The sequence below is a fragment of the Pavona decussata genome, unplaced genomic scaffold, assembly GCF_977016875.1.
Source record: "Pavona decussata unplaced genomic scaffold, jaPavDecu1.1 SCAFFOLD_150, whole genome shotgun sequence".
NCBI lineage: Eukaryota > Metazoa > Cnidaria > Anthozoa > Scleractinia > Agariciidae > Pavona > Pavona decussata.
Genome location: NW_028145562.1, coordinates 204,757 through 217,031, shown reverse-complemented (window position 1 = coordinate 217,031; position 12,275 = coordinate 204,757). Strand labels below are relative to the sequence as shown.

At 39.3% G+C, this 12,275-nt stretch overlaps 2 protein-coding genes across 2 annotated transcripts; one reads left to right on the top strand and one right to left on the bottom strand.

Moving 5' to 3' along the window:
* The first annotated feature begins 787 nt into the window (after positions 1-787).
* Positions 788-1,826, top strand: LOC146466210 (melatonin receptor type 1A-like). The gene has a single exon (XM_085127648.1). The coding sequence runs from the start codon at positions 791-793 to the stop codon at positions 1,808-1,810; it is 1,020 nt and encodes a 339-aa protein (XP_084983774.1). The 5' UTR covers positions 788-790; the 3' UTR covers positions 1,811-1,826.
* Positions 1,827-4,183: 2,357 nt separating this feature from the next.
* On the bottom strand, positions 4,184-10,436 carry LOC146466209 (uS5 assembly chaperone PDCD2L-like). The gene is made up of 6 exons (XM_085127644.1): positions 10,325-10,436; positions 9,698-9,861; positions 8,208-8,274; positions 7,634-7,689; positions 6,093-6,497; positions 4,184-4,689 (listed from the first exon to the last, which is right to left on the bottom strand). Exons 1-6 carry the CDS (start codon positions 10,424-10,426, stop codon positions 4,200-4,202), a joined length of 1,284 nt encoding a protein of 427 aa, XP_084983770.1. The 5' UTR covers positions 10,427-10,436; the 3' UTR covers positions 4,184-4,199.
* Positions 10,437-12,275: the final 1,839 nt, after the last annotated feature.

The window sequence follows — 12,275 nt, the reverse complement described above, 5'->3', positions numbered from 1 at the left end:
TGCCATAGAACGTGCGAAAAATACGCAAGACTGAACTTAATTGAAGTTTGCTTTTTATGAATACTGCATTCAAATATCCGATTCAAATACAGATATATTAATGGATCCACATTATTTCACAAAACAAAAAAACACGCCTTTTTTCCGGTCACTGGAAAGACCCTTCAAAAAACACTTATGCGAACTGCTTACTGATTAGTAATCCTATTAGATGGGTACCTCGCAAAAGACAAATTCTCCTAACCGATTAGGGTATAACCTTTTATGCCATAAATGAGAATTTGATGTTGCATCAAGGTATAGCCCTTCGTGGGTATATTGTCTTATCTATTTTCCTGGAAGTGTAGCAATATTGTTAGTATCTAGAAATCAGATTTTGATTAGTGTGGAAAATAAATTTGAATGAGCCAGATGACATTTTTATGAAATCATATTGACTAGACTTGTTATCCTAAGTAAAAGGCCGGTCAACATTTTAAAGGAGAACAATTGAAGGGCCGACAAAACATCGACATCGAAAAGGACGAAAAGAGTTTTCGTTGTACATAAAGACAATTAATGAAGAGACTTGTAATTTAGTGCGTCACTAATAATATATGCTGCGTGGTATATATTAACTGATGCCCAAACATCTGGAAAAACTGAAGTCTGCAAACGGATTTTATCTACGGAACTCGATGGTTTAATATTGTATCACAAGATAAACCTCAAAGGGCGTTAAAGCGCTTTAAAATCCAGAAAATCAGCTTCAAACTTCTTAAAACATTTTAAATCTGTGTGAACTGCTCTGATGGATGACAAAGTGCTATCTTTTGAGCTTTCTATAAGGAACGGACATCAAGTTTGGACTGAGACAATTATGTTATCGGTAATCAACGTGGCGGCCTTCTTCGGAAATCTCTCCGTTTGTTACGCTGTGTACAGAAACCAGAGACTTCGCTCGCTTGCCAACATGTTTGTGGTAGCACTGGCTGTGAGCGATATTTTAATGTCCACTTGCTGTATGCCTTTTTCCGTCGCAACCTTGATGCGAGGGAGGTGGATTTTCGGTGAAAGTTTTTGCCGATTTCATGGTTTCGGTGCTTTTACGTTTGGCCTGGCGTCTCTTCTCACCATGGGAATAATCGCAGTCAGCAGATATTTTCGCATCGTGAAACCGGTAAAATATATCGAGTTATTTACACCACGATCAATTTTGCTATACATCGCTGCCGTGTGGTGCACAGCATTCATTGGTTCTCTGCCTCCATTTTTCTTTGAAAACAGTGGTTTTCGATTCCAAGCCGGTAAAGCAATGTGCCTGTACACTTTTGAAATCAATATCGCTTACACCGCCTTTATTGAATGTGTGTACATAACAACTCCCTTAACAATCATATCGATCTGCTACGCCAAAGTATTTTACACGGTTTCACGAACCAATCAGGTTTTCTCGCAAGAAAATAACCCCCAACAGCTTCGAGCAAACGTAGAAGAAGCGAAAGTGACTAAGACTCTAGCGGCAGTGATGGTTGGTTTCACGTTTTGCTGGCTTCCTGTTCTTATCATCGATTACATCGACGCCGTGCGCGGGGAGCACACATTGCCACGGCAGGTCTACCTCACATACGGGTTCCTGGTATACCTAAGCAGTACCATTAACCCTTTCATATATGGTGCCACGAATAAACGTTTTAGGCGGGAGTACAAGGCGATTTTGAACAGAGTGTTGTGCTTGCAGTCAATGCGGTGCACGAGGATTTCTGAACATGGCTCTGGAAGCGAGGGTCGAAGAACAGGGCTAGCACAAGCTACAAGTCAAGACCAGTAAGAGGTTCGAATTTTCGAAAAAGGAACATATTTCCTAGGAGGAAATGGCAGTTTCTGTTCATGACTTAAGGCCAAGTAATTAATACGGGCAACATTTTCTTACAACTTGTCGCCCAACAATGTTGCATTGCAAGTTGCAATTGTCTGTTTCCCGTATTACCACCTACATGCGCAACAAATTTTTATGTTGCAAAAAGGAGAAAGAGCGTCTTCTTTCTGCAACATGAAAATTTGCTGCGCACGTAGGTGGTAATACGGGTAACAAACAATCGCAACATGCAATGCAACATCGTTGGGCGACAAGTTGCAAGAAAATGTCGCCCATATTACTTGGCCTTTATGCAAAGAACTAACACTCCTATGTTTGGACTTAATTCGTGACGTTGTCAGGCGCCCAGGCTTTGGAATAGCAGTGTACCAAACTCAATTAGAGCGTCAACTGATTATACGATTTTTTGAAAACGAGTCAATATCTGAGACAGATTAGCATCTTATGAATATCTACTTGCTTTCTTATCCTGTAAATAGTTTTATTCTATAGTTTTATCAGCTGTTTTGTCTTTTGCTGTCTGATTATGTGTTTTTGTTTACTTTTTAATCGTGGTATAGCTGTAAAATTAGCTGATGCAGATTGTACTGAACCATAGCTAATCATATGTTTCCTTCGTTAAATAAAGTATCTTATATTATATTATCTTATCTTAAGCAGACTAATGGTCTAAACGCGCTTTGGAGAGCCTAGAAAGTGATAGTTTCATTCAACGTGAAATCTGCTTTCGTACTTATCACACAATACAAAATTTTGAGAGTTTTTTTTTTTTTGAACAGTAAAAACAAAATCAGAATGGTTTTTCTATTTTTCTTCCTCTGTCCCGTTACTTTCGTTTTCATTTTTTTTTTTTTCTATCTTTTTTCTGGCGCGCCTTGCGATACAAATTTTTGGGGCTAAAAGTTAATTAACGAGTAAATTTTTTAAAATCAAGAAGTAGCGTTGCGCAGTTTCTAGGGAGAACTCGTGGGCTTTTTGTGTACAACTCTGGCCCAATATATCCCGGCGTTCTCATTAAGGCAAGATTTACAAGTGGCAGTGATGGCACAGGAGTAAATGGATAAATTCAAATGCGCTAATTTGATTGGTTATCACCTCATTGACCATTTGGCGATACCCAACAGTCGCACAGACCCTGTTCTTGAAATTGTGCATTCGTGTTCATTTCTCAAAAGAATTTTTAAAAGCAGGACATTTTTCAGTTTCAAGACCTTTGGATGATTCTTCCGTCAGTCAAATGATGCAGTTTTTGATTAAGGCCGCGTTTTAATTTCGGATACCAGCCCGCAAAGTCCGACTTAGACTTGCTACATACCAAACCAAAATCAGACCAAATCAAATCAACTTTGTTTAAAGAGTGTGACACTTAACAGTCTGTTACAACTGACAAAGCTGTGCCCCTCAGATTCCAGATCGAATTCGATTTGGAAACGTTGGTTTATCGAGGAGAGGGGAAAACCGGAAAACCAGGAGAAAAACCTCTCGGAGCAAGGACGAGAACCAAAAACAAACTCAACCCACATATAACGGTGGGAGGCAAGTGCTCTCACCACTGCGCCATCCCTGCTCCTCCCAGTCGACCTTCCACGCTTGGTCGAGTTTATATGAGTGACCTTGGAGGTTGAGATATCGTCGATGTTGCGAACGGTGGAAGATGCCAATGGGAGGAGATTCGTGTACTGGTGCTGTTCACAGCGATTATGTTTGACTTGAACAGATGAATTCAAAGCTCCAAATACTGTCCAAATGTGTTAAAAATAAATAACAAAGAAAATTTTTAAGATTGAGATGCAAGCCGAAAAAATACACATTTCCAAGAGCTGTACCAGACCGAGTGCTCAAAAACTAACACAACCTCATGCGCGACCGCATAAATTTGAGATTAGCGAGTTTATGCCACAGGACGGCTGATGTGGTGTGACGGCAAATTGTGCTTGTGTGACTAACGTGATGGCCAAGTATTTACGACTCTGGGTTGTAAGATTACTACCGCTCGTGGTTTTCAGGTTGTCACAGATGAGGGAACACCAGTTTTAGTCGAAAATCGCCTAAAAATGTGAAGGTACTAAGATGTCATGTTGGTCACACAATGATATTTCACCGTCCCGTCCTGTTGCGTAAGCTCACAACGTGACGCTAGTCACGGGGTAACGCAATACTCGGCAACGCCGACACTGTCAGAGAGTGTATGTCAGGGACTGCTTTATGGTTGTCACAAAATAGGACTCTTGGCCGCTGGAGAGTAATTCGCCGTGTGGCCAAAGAAACACGACGATCGACATCAACTCACTAAAAGACGACACAGACAGTACAGCAATGCTTACAAGGGTTTAAGGATTTTTTATTGAAATAATTTCTGATCAGGATCAGCTTCTACGAAACAAAACTCTTCCAAATAAAGAGCATGCGCAGTGTTTTCCAGATCTTTCCAACAACTTTGAGAACACGTAAATATCATCACAGTACCAAACTCAATCGTGACGTCATTCGCTTGATTGACAGCTGCCAGAAATATTCTTCTGGGTTCTTTCTGGAAACCGGAATCTTCTGTAGAAATTTCACCAGTCACTTTAAGTTCAGTGTTTTCTGAAGTTTGGGAAAATGATTCGTTGTTCTCTTGTAGAAACAGTTTTTCTTGACTATTCTGCTGAATATTAAGAGAATGTGCTGCGTTTGACTGTTTTGCGCATTTTAATTTTCCAACTAGTGCAGGCATCAATTGTGCTTCAAACACTCGTATCGTTCCACAGTGCTGGCATGGAGGAACATTTGACAACAGCTCTGATTGGTTTGTGCTAAACATAGAAACAGGAGCACCATTCCACTGATATCTGCCATAAGTAAAGTATAAGACACTGTAAGTAGTGGAACGGTTTACATGCAAGATAACTACCCCATTAATGTTGTTTATCGCTGTGATGTTGCAGTGCAAATCATAAAGGGTGAACACTTTGGGAGCGTTTACACGAACGCGGTTTCATTTGTAACCGCATCGCTTTCGAAGCGGTTACACCTTCCGTTTACACGACGCCGGTTGAGACCGAAACCGCGACGACTTGAAAACGCTGACAAAAGTGGAGCGTTTTCAAAACAATGCGGTTTCATCTGTCGTATAAACGGCGAAACCGCATCATCGATTTGAATACGGTTACTATTTTGGCGCGAAATTTCACTTGGGCGCGAAGATTCAAAATGGTGAACCTCGCACGGAGTGCAGCGCTGACTTTGTCCTTTTTAGTTACTTTCAACAGGAGTTCTACTTCGTCGTCAGTCCATGTGAATTGTGCGTTATTTTTCGCCATGTTGACAAAAACGAAATGGCATCGTAATAATCGAACCCAGATCCTCTTCCTCAATATTAAAATAAGTGCCTGGGAACGAGATTGGCATAACCATAGAAAACGGTGAGGTTGGCACCGTGTAAACGCTTTGTAACCGTATCATTTCGATGCGGTTTCAAGGGCATGAAACCGTGTTCGTGTAAACGCTGCCTTAGATTTAACTTTCACATGTCGAGTTTCGTAGCTAGCCATCAAATCAGACCTCAAATTATTGGAAATGGAAACAGACAGCACTGGAATCACTAGTCAGGTTTTTTCCAAATACACAAGGAAGTTAGTTCTAAAGAAACTGTGCTGAATTAGTGGGGAGTGGAAACGAATGCTTGGTTTAGCCACTGTAAAGAGATTCGAGTGCACTTGAATCTTCTTCCAATTTACGTTTAGTTATTAACTCTGTTGATGAACCAAACATTCTGTTCCAAATACAGAAGGACCCCATTATCTTGAACTCCCAAGGGAAAACAAAAATTGTTTGAGATAGCAGGGATTCAATTTAACGGGGTAGGCATATTTTTCTAGAACACTTGACACGGTACATTAAAACAATAACTCACTAATGCATGTGTCCTTTCTAAGTGAACTTAAATCACACTTGAACGGGTAAATTCTTTGTTGAAATTCAGTGTAAAAACTCAGAGTTCAAATGCAACAAGTTACTGTAACAAAAAATAGACTGACGTTCACCACATGATATAGGCCTGTTACACCGTTGGCCCTTCAGCTGCAGCAAATACTTGGTTAATAGCATTGAGCAAAGACGTGAGAGTTGAAAAGAATACACCAGAAGCCAGGGGTAAATGGGTGGGAAGTGGGGCCTTCAGGACACCTTCTACCTGAGGTCCATCCCCCGCCCACTCTTTCTCCACTATTTTCTAAACAATTACATACTGTACCTCATACATTGTTGTGGACAAACTTGCAGATGCTTGTTAAACTTGTGAAATGCCTTGTCACCATGTTTGATTGATGCACTTTCATATGTCTCGCCTGCCCACCCTTTGACATCCTCGCCATCTATCAAATCCATCACTTGGACTCCTTCCCGCTGCTGGTACTCAGACAGTAGTTTTTTTTCATGTCTTGTGAGCTGCGTAGAGCTTTCTCTCTGATCAGGAGCTTCAGCAACACTGATATAAAGAGGTGAAAAGTGTGGAGTGCAAAGTTCCGGAGATTCATTGCATGGTTGGGTTGTGTTGAGGCCTGCAACACTTTCACTATCTTTCTCTTCTTGCTTGTTTTCAGAGAGTTTTAAGTTTCCAGTGCATTGCTCTAAGCCAGTTAAGATGCCATCAGCTTCACTATCAAACAGACAAAATAATATTGAATTGGAATTTGGAAAAGTTGGTTCTTGAGGAGAAGGGAAAACCGGAGAACCCAGTGAAAAACCTCTCAGAGCAAGGTCAAGAAACAACAACAAACTCAACCCACATAAAATGCTGAATCCGGGAATCAAACCTGTGCCACATTGGTGGGAGACGAGTGCTCCCTATTCTCCGAACCTACACAGTGTCTAGCTTACCATGCAGTGAATTTATTGGGCAGAGAGAAAGTTGTGAGATGATTCAGTTTTTCAAGGAAAGAAGCTGAACTCTGAGCCAAATAAAGTATACATGGTCCTGAAGCTTGCAGTTTGTAGCTTTTTTTCTGCACTTATTTCTAGCTGGTAAGTTACCATTTACTCTAGCTGGGGGCTTTATCAGCCCCTGCAATATAATCTGAGGGTGCATGCATCTAAAGATATCTATCTAATCTAGTTATGACATGTGCAAATTACTCAGTCTTTGGAAAGACCTATGTTCAAAAGAGACTGAAAAGACCTGAATTTAAGGACGGTGCCTACTATTGTTACTGCGCATACGTTCTGCGCATCTTGAGATACTCGGGTTTCCTATGGGTGGTGCCTGCTAATGCAGGAATATTTTTGCGCGGTTTAAAACTATGCGGAGAAAGCAGAACTTAGCAAACGCTTTTGGTATCTCGAAAGAAAATTGGGGGTAACCATGCTTTTTTCAGAGATAATTAAGCTTCAATTTAGGAAATAGATCCCATACATTGCTTCATATTTTAGGGCTTTTTAGAGATATTGTTGCTTAATTATCTCTATGTAAAGTATATGAAATAATTCATATATGAACTGCGGATATAGATGAAAGTGAGAAGTGATCATCGCAGTGAATTTTCCAATTTATGCAATTGGAAATTGGAAGCCTGAAACTTCCAATTTCCAATTGCATAAATTGGAAAATTCACTGCGATGATCACTTCTCACTTTCACCCTTTATTTATCTCTGAAAAATGCGTGGTTACCCCCAGTTTTCTTTTTGGATTCCAATAGGCCTTCCTAAGATCTGCTTTTCCCGCATAGTCATAAACCGAACAAAAATACTTCGGTATTAGAAGGCACCGTCCTTAAAACATTCAAATTGATACTCACTCGCCCCAGTCTTCAGCATTATCACACCAGTCATCAACTTCAAAGCTGCTTGGAGACTGGAACAAATAAGAAATAAAACAAACATGTTGCTATTATATATGGGGCTAATGTGAGGTTATTTAATTTTTTTACTTTAATGAATTCGTTACTGAGGATATTATACAATAGAAATTCAATAAACATACAGTAAAAATACAGGCTGTGACGGGGGAAAGAAACAGAACTTGCGTCCCTATTGCAATCTGACCCCTTACTACTACAAGAAAAAGCTACAATCATAAGTAAATACACAATCTTAAGTAAATAACAATTGTAAGAAAATAAAAGATAATGTCGCGAGCACCATAAACTCTACCTCAGAGGACTATAGGATACAAGCTCAGATAAGTAGATACTTATTAAGCTAGGTTTTAAAATGGGGAGTGAATTACAAGTAGTTGCTCTAGCAAGAAGGCAGCGAGTTCCACAATTCAGCAGTCCTAAATAAAAAAGATTTCCTATTTAGGTTAAACTCAAGCCAATGTTGGCCAGTAGTCTTCTTCACTAAATTTACTAAATTCTTATCTAATGATACCTCATTTTCTGCTGCTCTCTTGCTAATAAAATTACTATCTTTGGCTTGACATCTCAAAACTTTCCAACTGAAAAAAAAATGTTTAAAATGTTTCTTTTTAATATGACAGCTTACTCTATGAGTATTGTACTCATTAAATGAGTGAAAACGTTTTTCCCAAAAGTGATGACTGAAACTGGGAAAACATAACAGAGCGATGTCTTTGAAGTAAATTATCAGTAGGTCTTTTTCCACCTGATATTCAAAAAGTAGCAAATCATATTTTTAAGATAAAACTTCAGTTTTAGTTTCAGTTTATTTTTTTGCCATTATTCTTGCACATCGCTACAATCAAAATATATACAGTCATTTCAACTAACGTTGTCGGTTCAAAGCATGAAGCTTAAAGACAAGACCGAAAGTTTACATGGGATTTTTATGAATAAATTCAACAAAATCAGTCATACCTGGAGAAAACAATAGGTTGTAATTAGCAGTACAATGACCTGCACATGCAGGGATGATTTTGATCAAACAATTATTCATAAAAAATAATCCCACAAAACATTGCGGTCTTGTCTTTTAGCTTGATTTTAATCAGACAACGTTAATTGAAATAGCTGTATATCAAAATATAAAAGATAAATAAATAACAAAAGATAGAGAAACATATGGCGAGGACGCCCATACAGAATCCAGTGGGGCTTGTACGAGCTACAGGCTCCACAATAAAATTACAACTTTCAAAATCAGGATTTTAGGTGTAGCTTATTTAATTTATCAATACATTTAGGTTAAAAAGCAAATACACAATCAAACACACACAGGCAGCAAAACATAAAACAGCACATTCAAAACAGGAGTAGTCCATTTAGGAGAAATGATCTAATATAGACTTAAACAGAGAAATACTGTCAGCATTCTGAATTTCTGAAAACTGCATGAAGTTTTACATAAAGGGTCTGCTACTTGAGGACACCTATGTTGACATACCTTCTCTGATTTCCAAACTATTTCAATATTTTATATTTTATAGCTACTTCTTTTCTCAAAACTGCTAGTGTATATCATATTTTACATAAGCTTATATATGTATTTATTTATTTTACAAAATGTAATTACTTTTGATCTCTTATATTGTACTGCTTCATTTCTTCCAGTGAGTTTATGTCTGTTATTGAATACGTTGTGGTTCAAATTAATTACTGGTTTAAATTTTATTTTCCACTGTTTTTGAGTATGGTAATGTATGATAATGAGTTTGAAACAATGGAAAATAGAATTGAAGCCAAGGATAAAATTGAACCACAACTTACATTTCTTTTCCTCTTTCACTGCCTACCTCAATTAGCTTTTGCTACTTGCCATCCAGTGCAATTAGCTTTAAAAATTTATAACCATATAATAAAGTTTGATTGATATACAAATCTCAGCAAAAATGAAACATAACCTAAGCTAGCAGAACACCATCTTCCTGCACTGTACCAAGCAACAGTCTATTACAAGCTTACCTCTGGTTTTTACCCCAACAAGATGTATTTGCACAACCAAAGATATACAGCACACGGTGGAAGACAGAATCTGATAGAGGGCAGTAGATTTGAAATACCAAATACAAAAGACTTCTGCACAGAGAACAGGTTGGATAGTGAGATGGTGGACCGAGTAACCAGTTCTGTAAAATAATTAAGCTTATTGTATAAAAGACAAACACAAACGTAATTCCTTTACATGTACCACACAGAAAGCTACAACAACTTTAAATCAGTCAATGTAAAGCACAGACCACAGACTACAGCTATAGGTCTACTATAAATAAGAGCAGCATTAAGATTTCCTACAATGTACTTGTCGCTGGAGCCCTGATTCGAGCAAAGATGGTGCAATATCGATATAAGCTAAATCTAGCTAAATTACAGAATACAGGGTAACTTATTTACATGATAATAGCATCTATTGTGTTTAATGTGTCGTTCTATTGTGTTATGTGTCGTTCTTATGTGTGTGGACCAAAGTGGCCCTGTATTCTGTAGTTGCTCCCTAAATCTTTCGTCACGACATATAAGTTGTATTTGTATTTTCCCGCGGGAAACAGAGACTACTGTGCACGTTAATTACAAAATAACTCATGTGCTTACCGGAGTTCCACCAATCTTATTTGTGCTCCATCCACAAATTTTATCGTCATTTTCTGACATATTTCCATCTGCTAAACCCAAGAGCACAGGTCCGTCCGCCATCTTGAAAGTGAGTGTCGCAAAGCATGCTGGGGATTTATACAGATGCACCATGGACTTATGAGAGATCTCTTGAATGAAATGATAGGCTGCTTGGCAAACAGAAGCATATGACATTAGTAAATGTAACTAATACGAAAGGAGAAAGTTTAAAATTGAGTGACATGTTCCTTTTTTTAAAAAAACGCCAAATTTACAGACGTTTGAAAGGGCAGTGCTGCTTGTAAGGCACAACCGGTTTCAATTTCTTGCATCCCTTTTTTTTCAAACTTCGCGTGTTAATAAAATTTAAAATGCTTTTTCTTGTTACGAAGTGTATTAAAACTAATGCTGTGCGACGTTTCCTGTGGGGTACATGATTGTTTCACTAGCGCGGCCACCTACCTCCGGGACATGGACCGTTTAGCCTGCATAACAGCCGCTTTTTGAGCCGAGCGGGAAGAGAGAGACAAATTAAGCGCGAAGGGCGACTCGCGAGCCCGGAGCGCGAGACAAGGGGGAGAGAAAAATAACCCTCTTCTCCTCCTTCGTCTCGCGCTCCATGTTCGCAAGTCGCGCCCGAACCGCTGGAAGATGATCCCTGACCCCGAAAGCTAATTTCCCGCTCGTTTTCCGAAACTCGCGGCGTTGGCGCCTGGGACGACGCAGCCCCAAGGTCTAAAGGTTCCGACAGATGTGGAAAAAGCATGCTTTTGGTTCTCACGGTACCGCTTTCATTGGTATGAGAAAAACAGTTGTTCCGTTGGAGAATGAAATGGAACGGTTCTTTCTACTGGCAATTTTGGGAAATAAACCACCTACAGTCGAACCTCCATGTGCGACCACCTCTCGTAAGCGACTTCCTCCCATATGCGACCACCTGTCCAAAACACGAAATTTTTCTCAGTCGAAGCCTTGATAGCTGGAACTTCTCATAAGCGACTGCGACCACTTTTTGAGGTGACAGTATATTTTTTTATTGTTTTTAACCTCTTGTAAGCGAGCACTTGACACATGCATGGTCTGATCTCCGTGTTCGCTGTATGTACCACGCTACTCAGAGTTTACGACGAACTTTTAGTGACAAGCTAGCACTGCTCGTATTGTAAATAGGAAAATGCATGCGATATATTCTCTTCTAATAAAGAGATGTGTCAGACCTGTTCCCGGAAGCCGGACACTCCCTGTACATGTGGTTCGACTCTCGTAAGCGACCACCTCCCGTAAGCCACCACTGAATGTTGGCATTTTGGGTGGTCGCTGACGGGAGGTTCGACCGTATTTTAAGTTTTGGAACTCATTTGATTTTAATGATCTTAATTCCAATTTTCATTTGAAAAAAATTTGCGTTGTAACTTTAATTTTACTTTTATTATTCTTTTTCAATCAATTTTTCAAATTGAATTGACTTTTTTTCCTTTTTATTTTTTTTGTTCCTATTTATTTTATCATTATGCTATTTGTTTTCATATTTTATTTGAATCTCAAAAAAAGTTATAAAAAATAAGTGCTACCCCTGGGCCACAATACGTACAGCCCTTGTTTTGTTTTCTTTGGTTTGTGCCAGTTTTGGGTTGGATCCCTGTAGGCATAAACCTTTCAAAGCGGTGAGCTTTTGCGACATCACCCGATGGCTTGAGTCCGGAGTCCATTGCCTTGTCTGAGTGCATAGTGTTCAGACGAAAGACAATAAAAGCCTGCCAGTATTGTTTTGAAAATCTGCTACATACATTCCCCCCGATGACCCTAGACTGCAAAACAGACGTATCTTTTGAGTTAGTTTATCATACCTACAAATGCGCGCATTCAGTCTTCAAACGAAAGGTCTGGATCATGGAGCGAGTGTACATAAACGGTGATTCCTCCCAAAACA

Excerpts from the sequence above, each read along its gene's own strand:
- LOC146466210 (XM_085127648.1), top strand. The coding sequence starts at position 791 with ATGGATGACAAAGTGCTATCTTTTGAGCTTTCTATAAGGAACGGACAT.
- LOC146466209 (XM_085127644.1), bottom strand. The coding sequence starts at position 10,426 with ATGGCGGACGGACCTGTGCTCTTGGGTTTAGCAGATGGAAATATGTCA. Across the intron at positions 8,275-9,697 it reads TGTTGGGGTAAAAACCAGAG|TTGGAAAGTTTTGAGATGTC; the intron begins GTAAGCTTGTAA and ends TTTTTTTTTCAG. Across the intron at positions 6,498-7,633 it reads AATGCTGAAGACTGGGGCGA|TGAAGCTGATGGCATCTTAA; the intron begins GTGAGTATCAAT and ends TCTGTTTGATAG.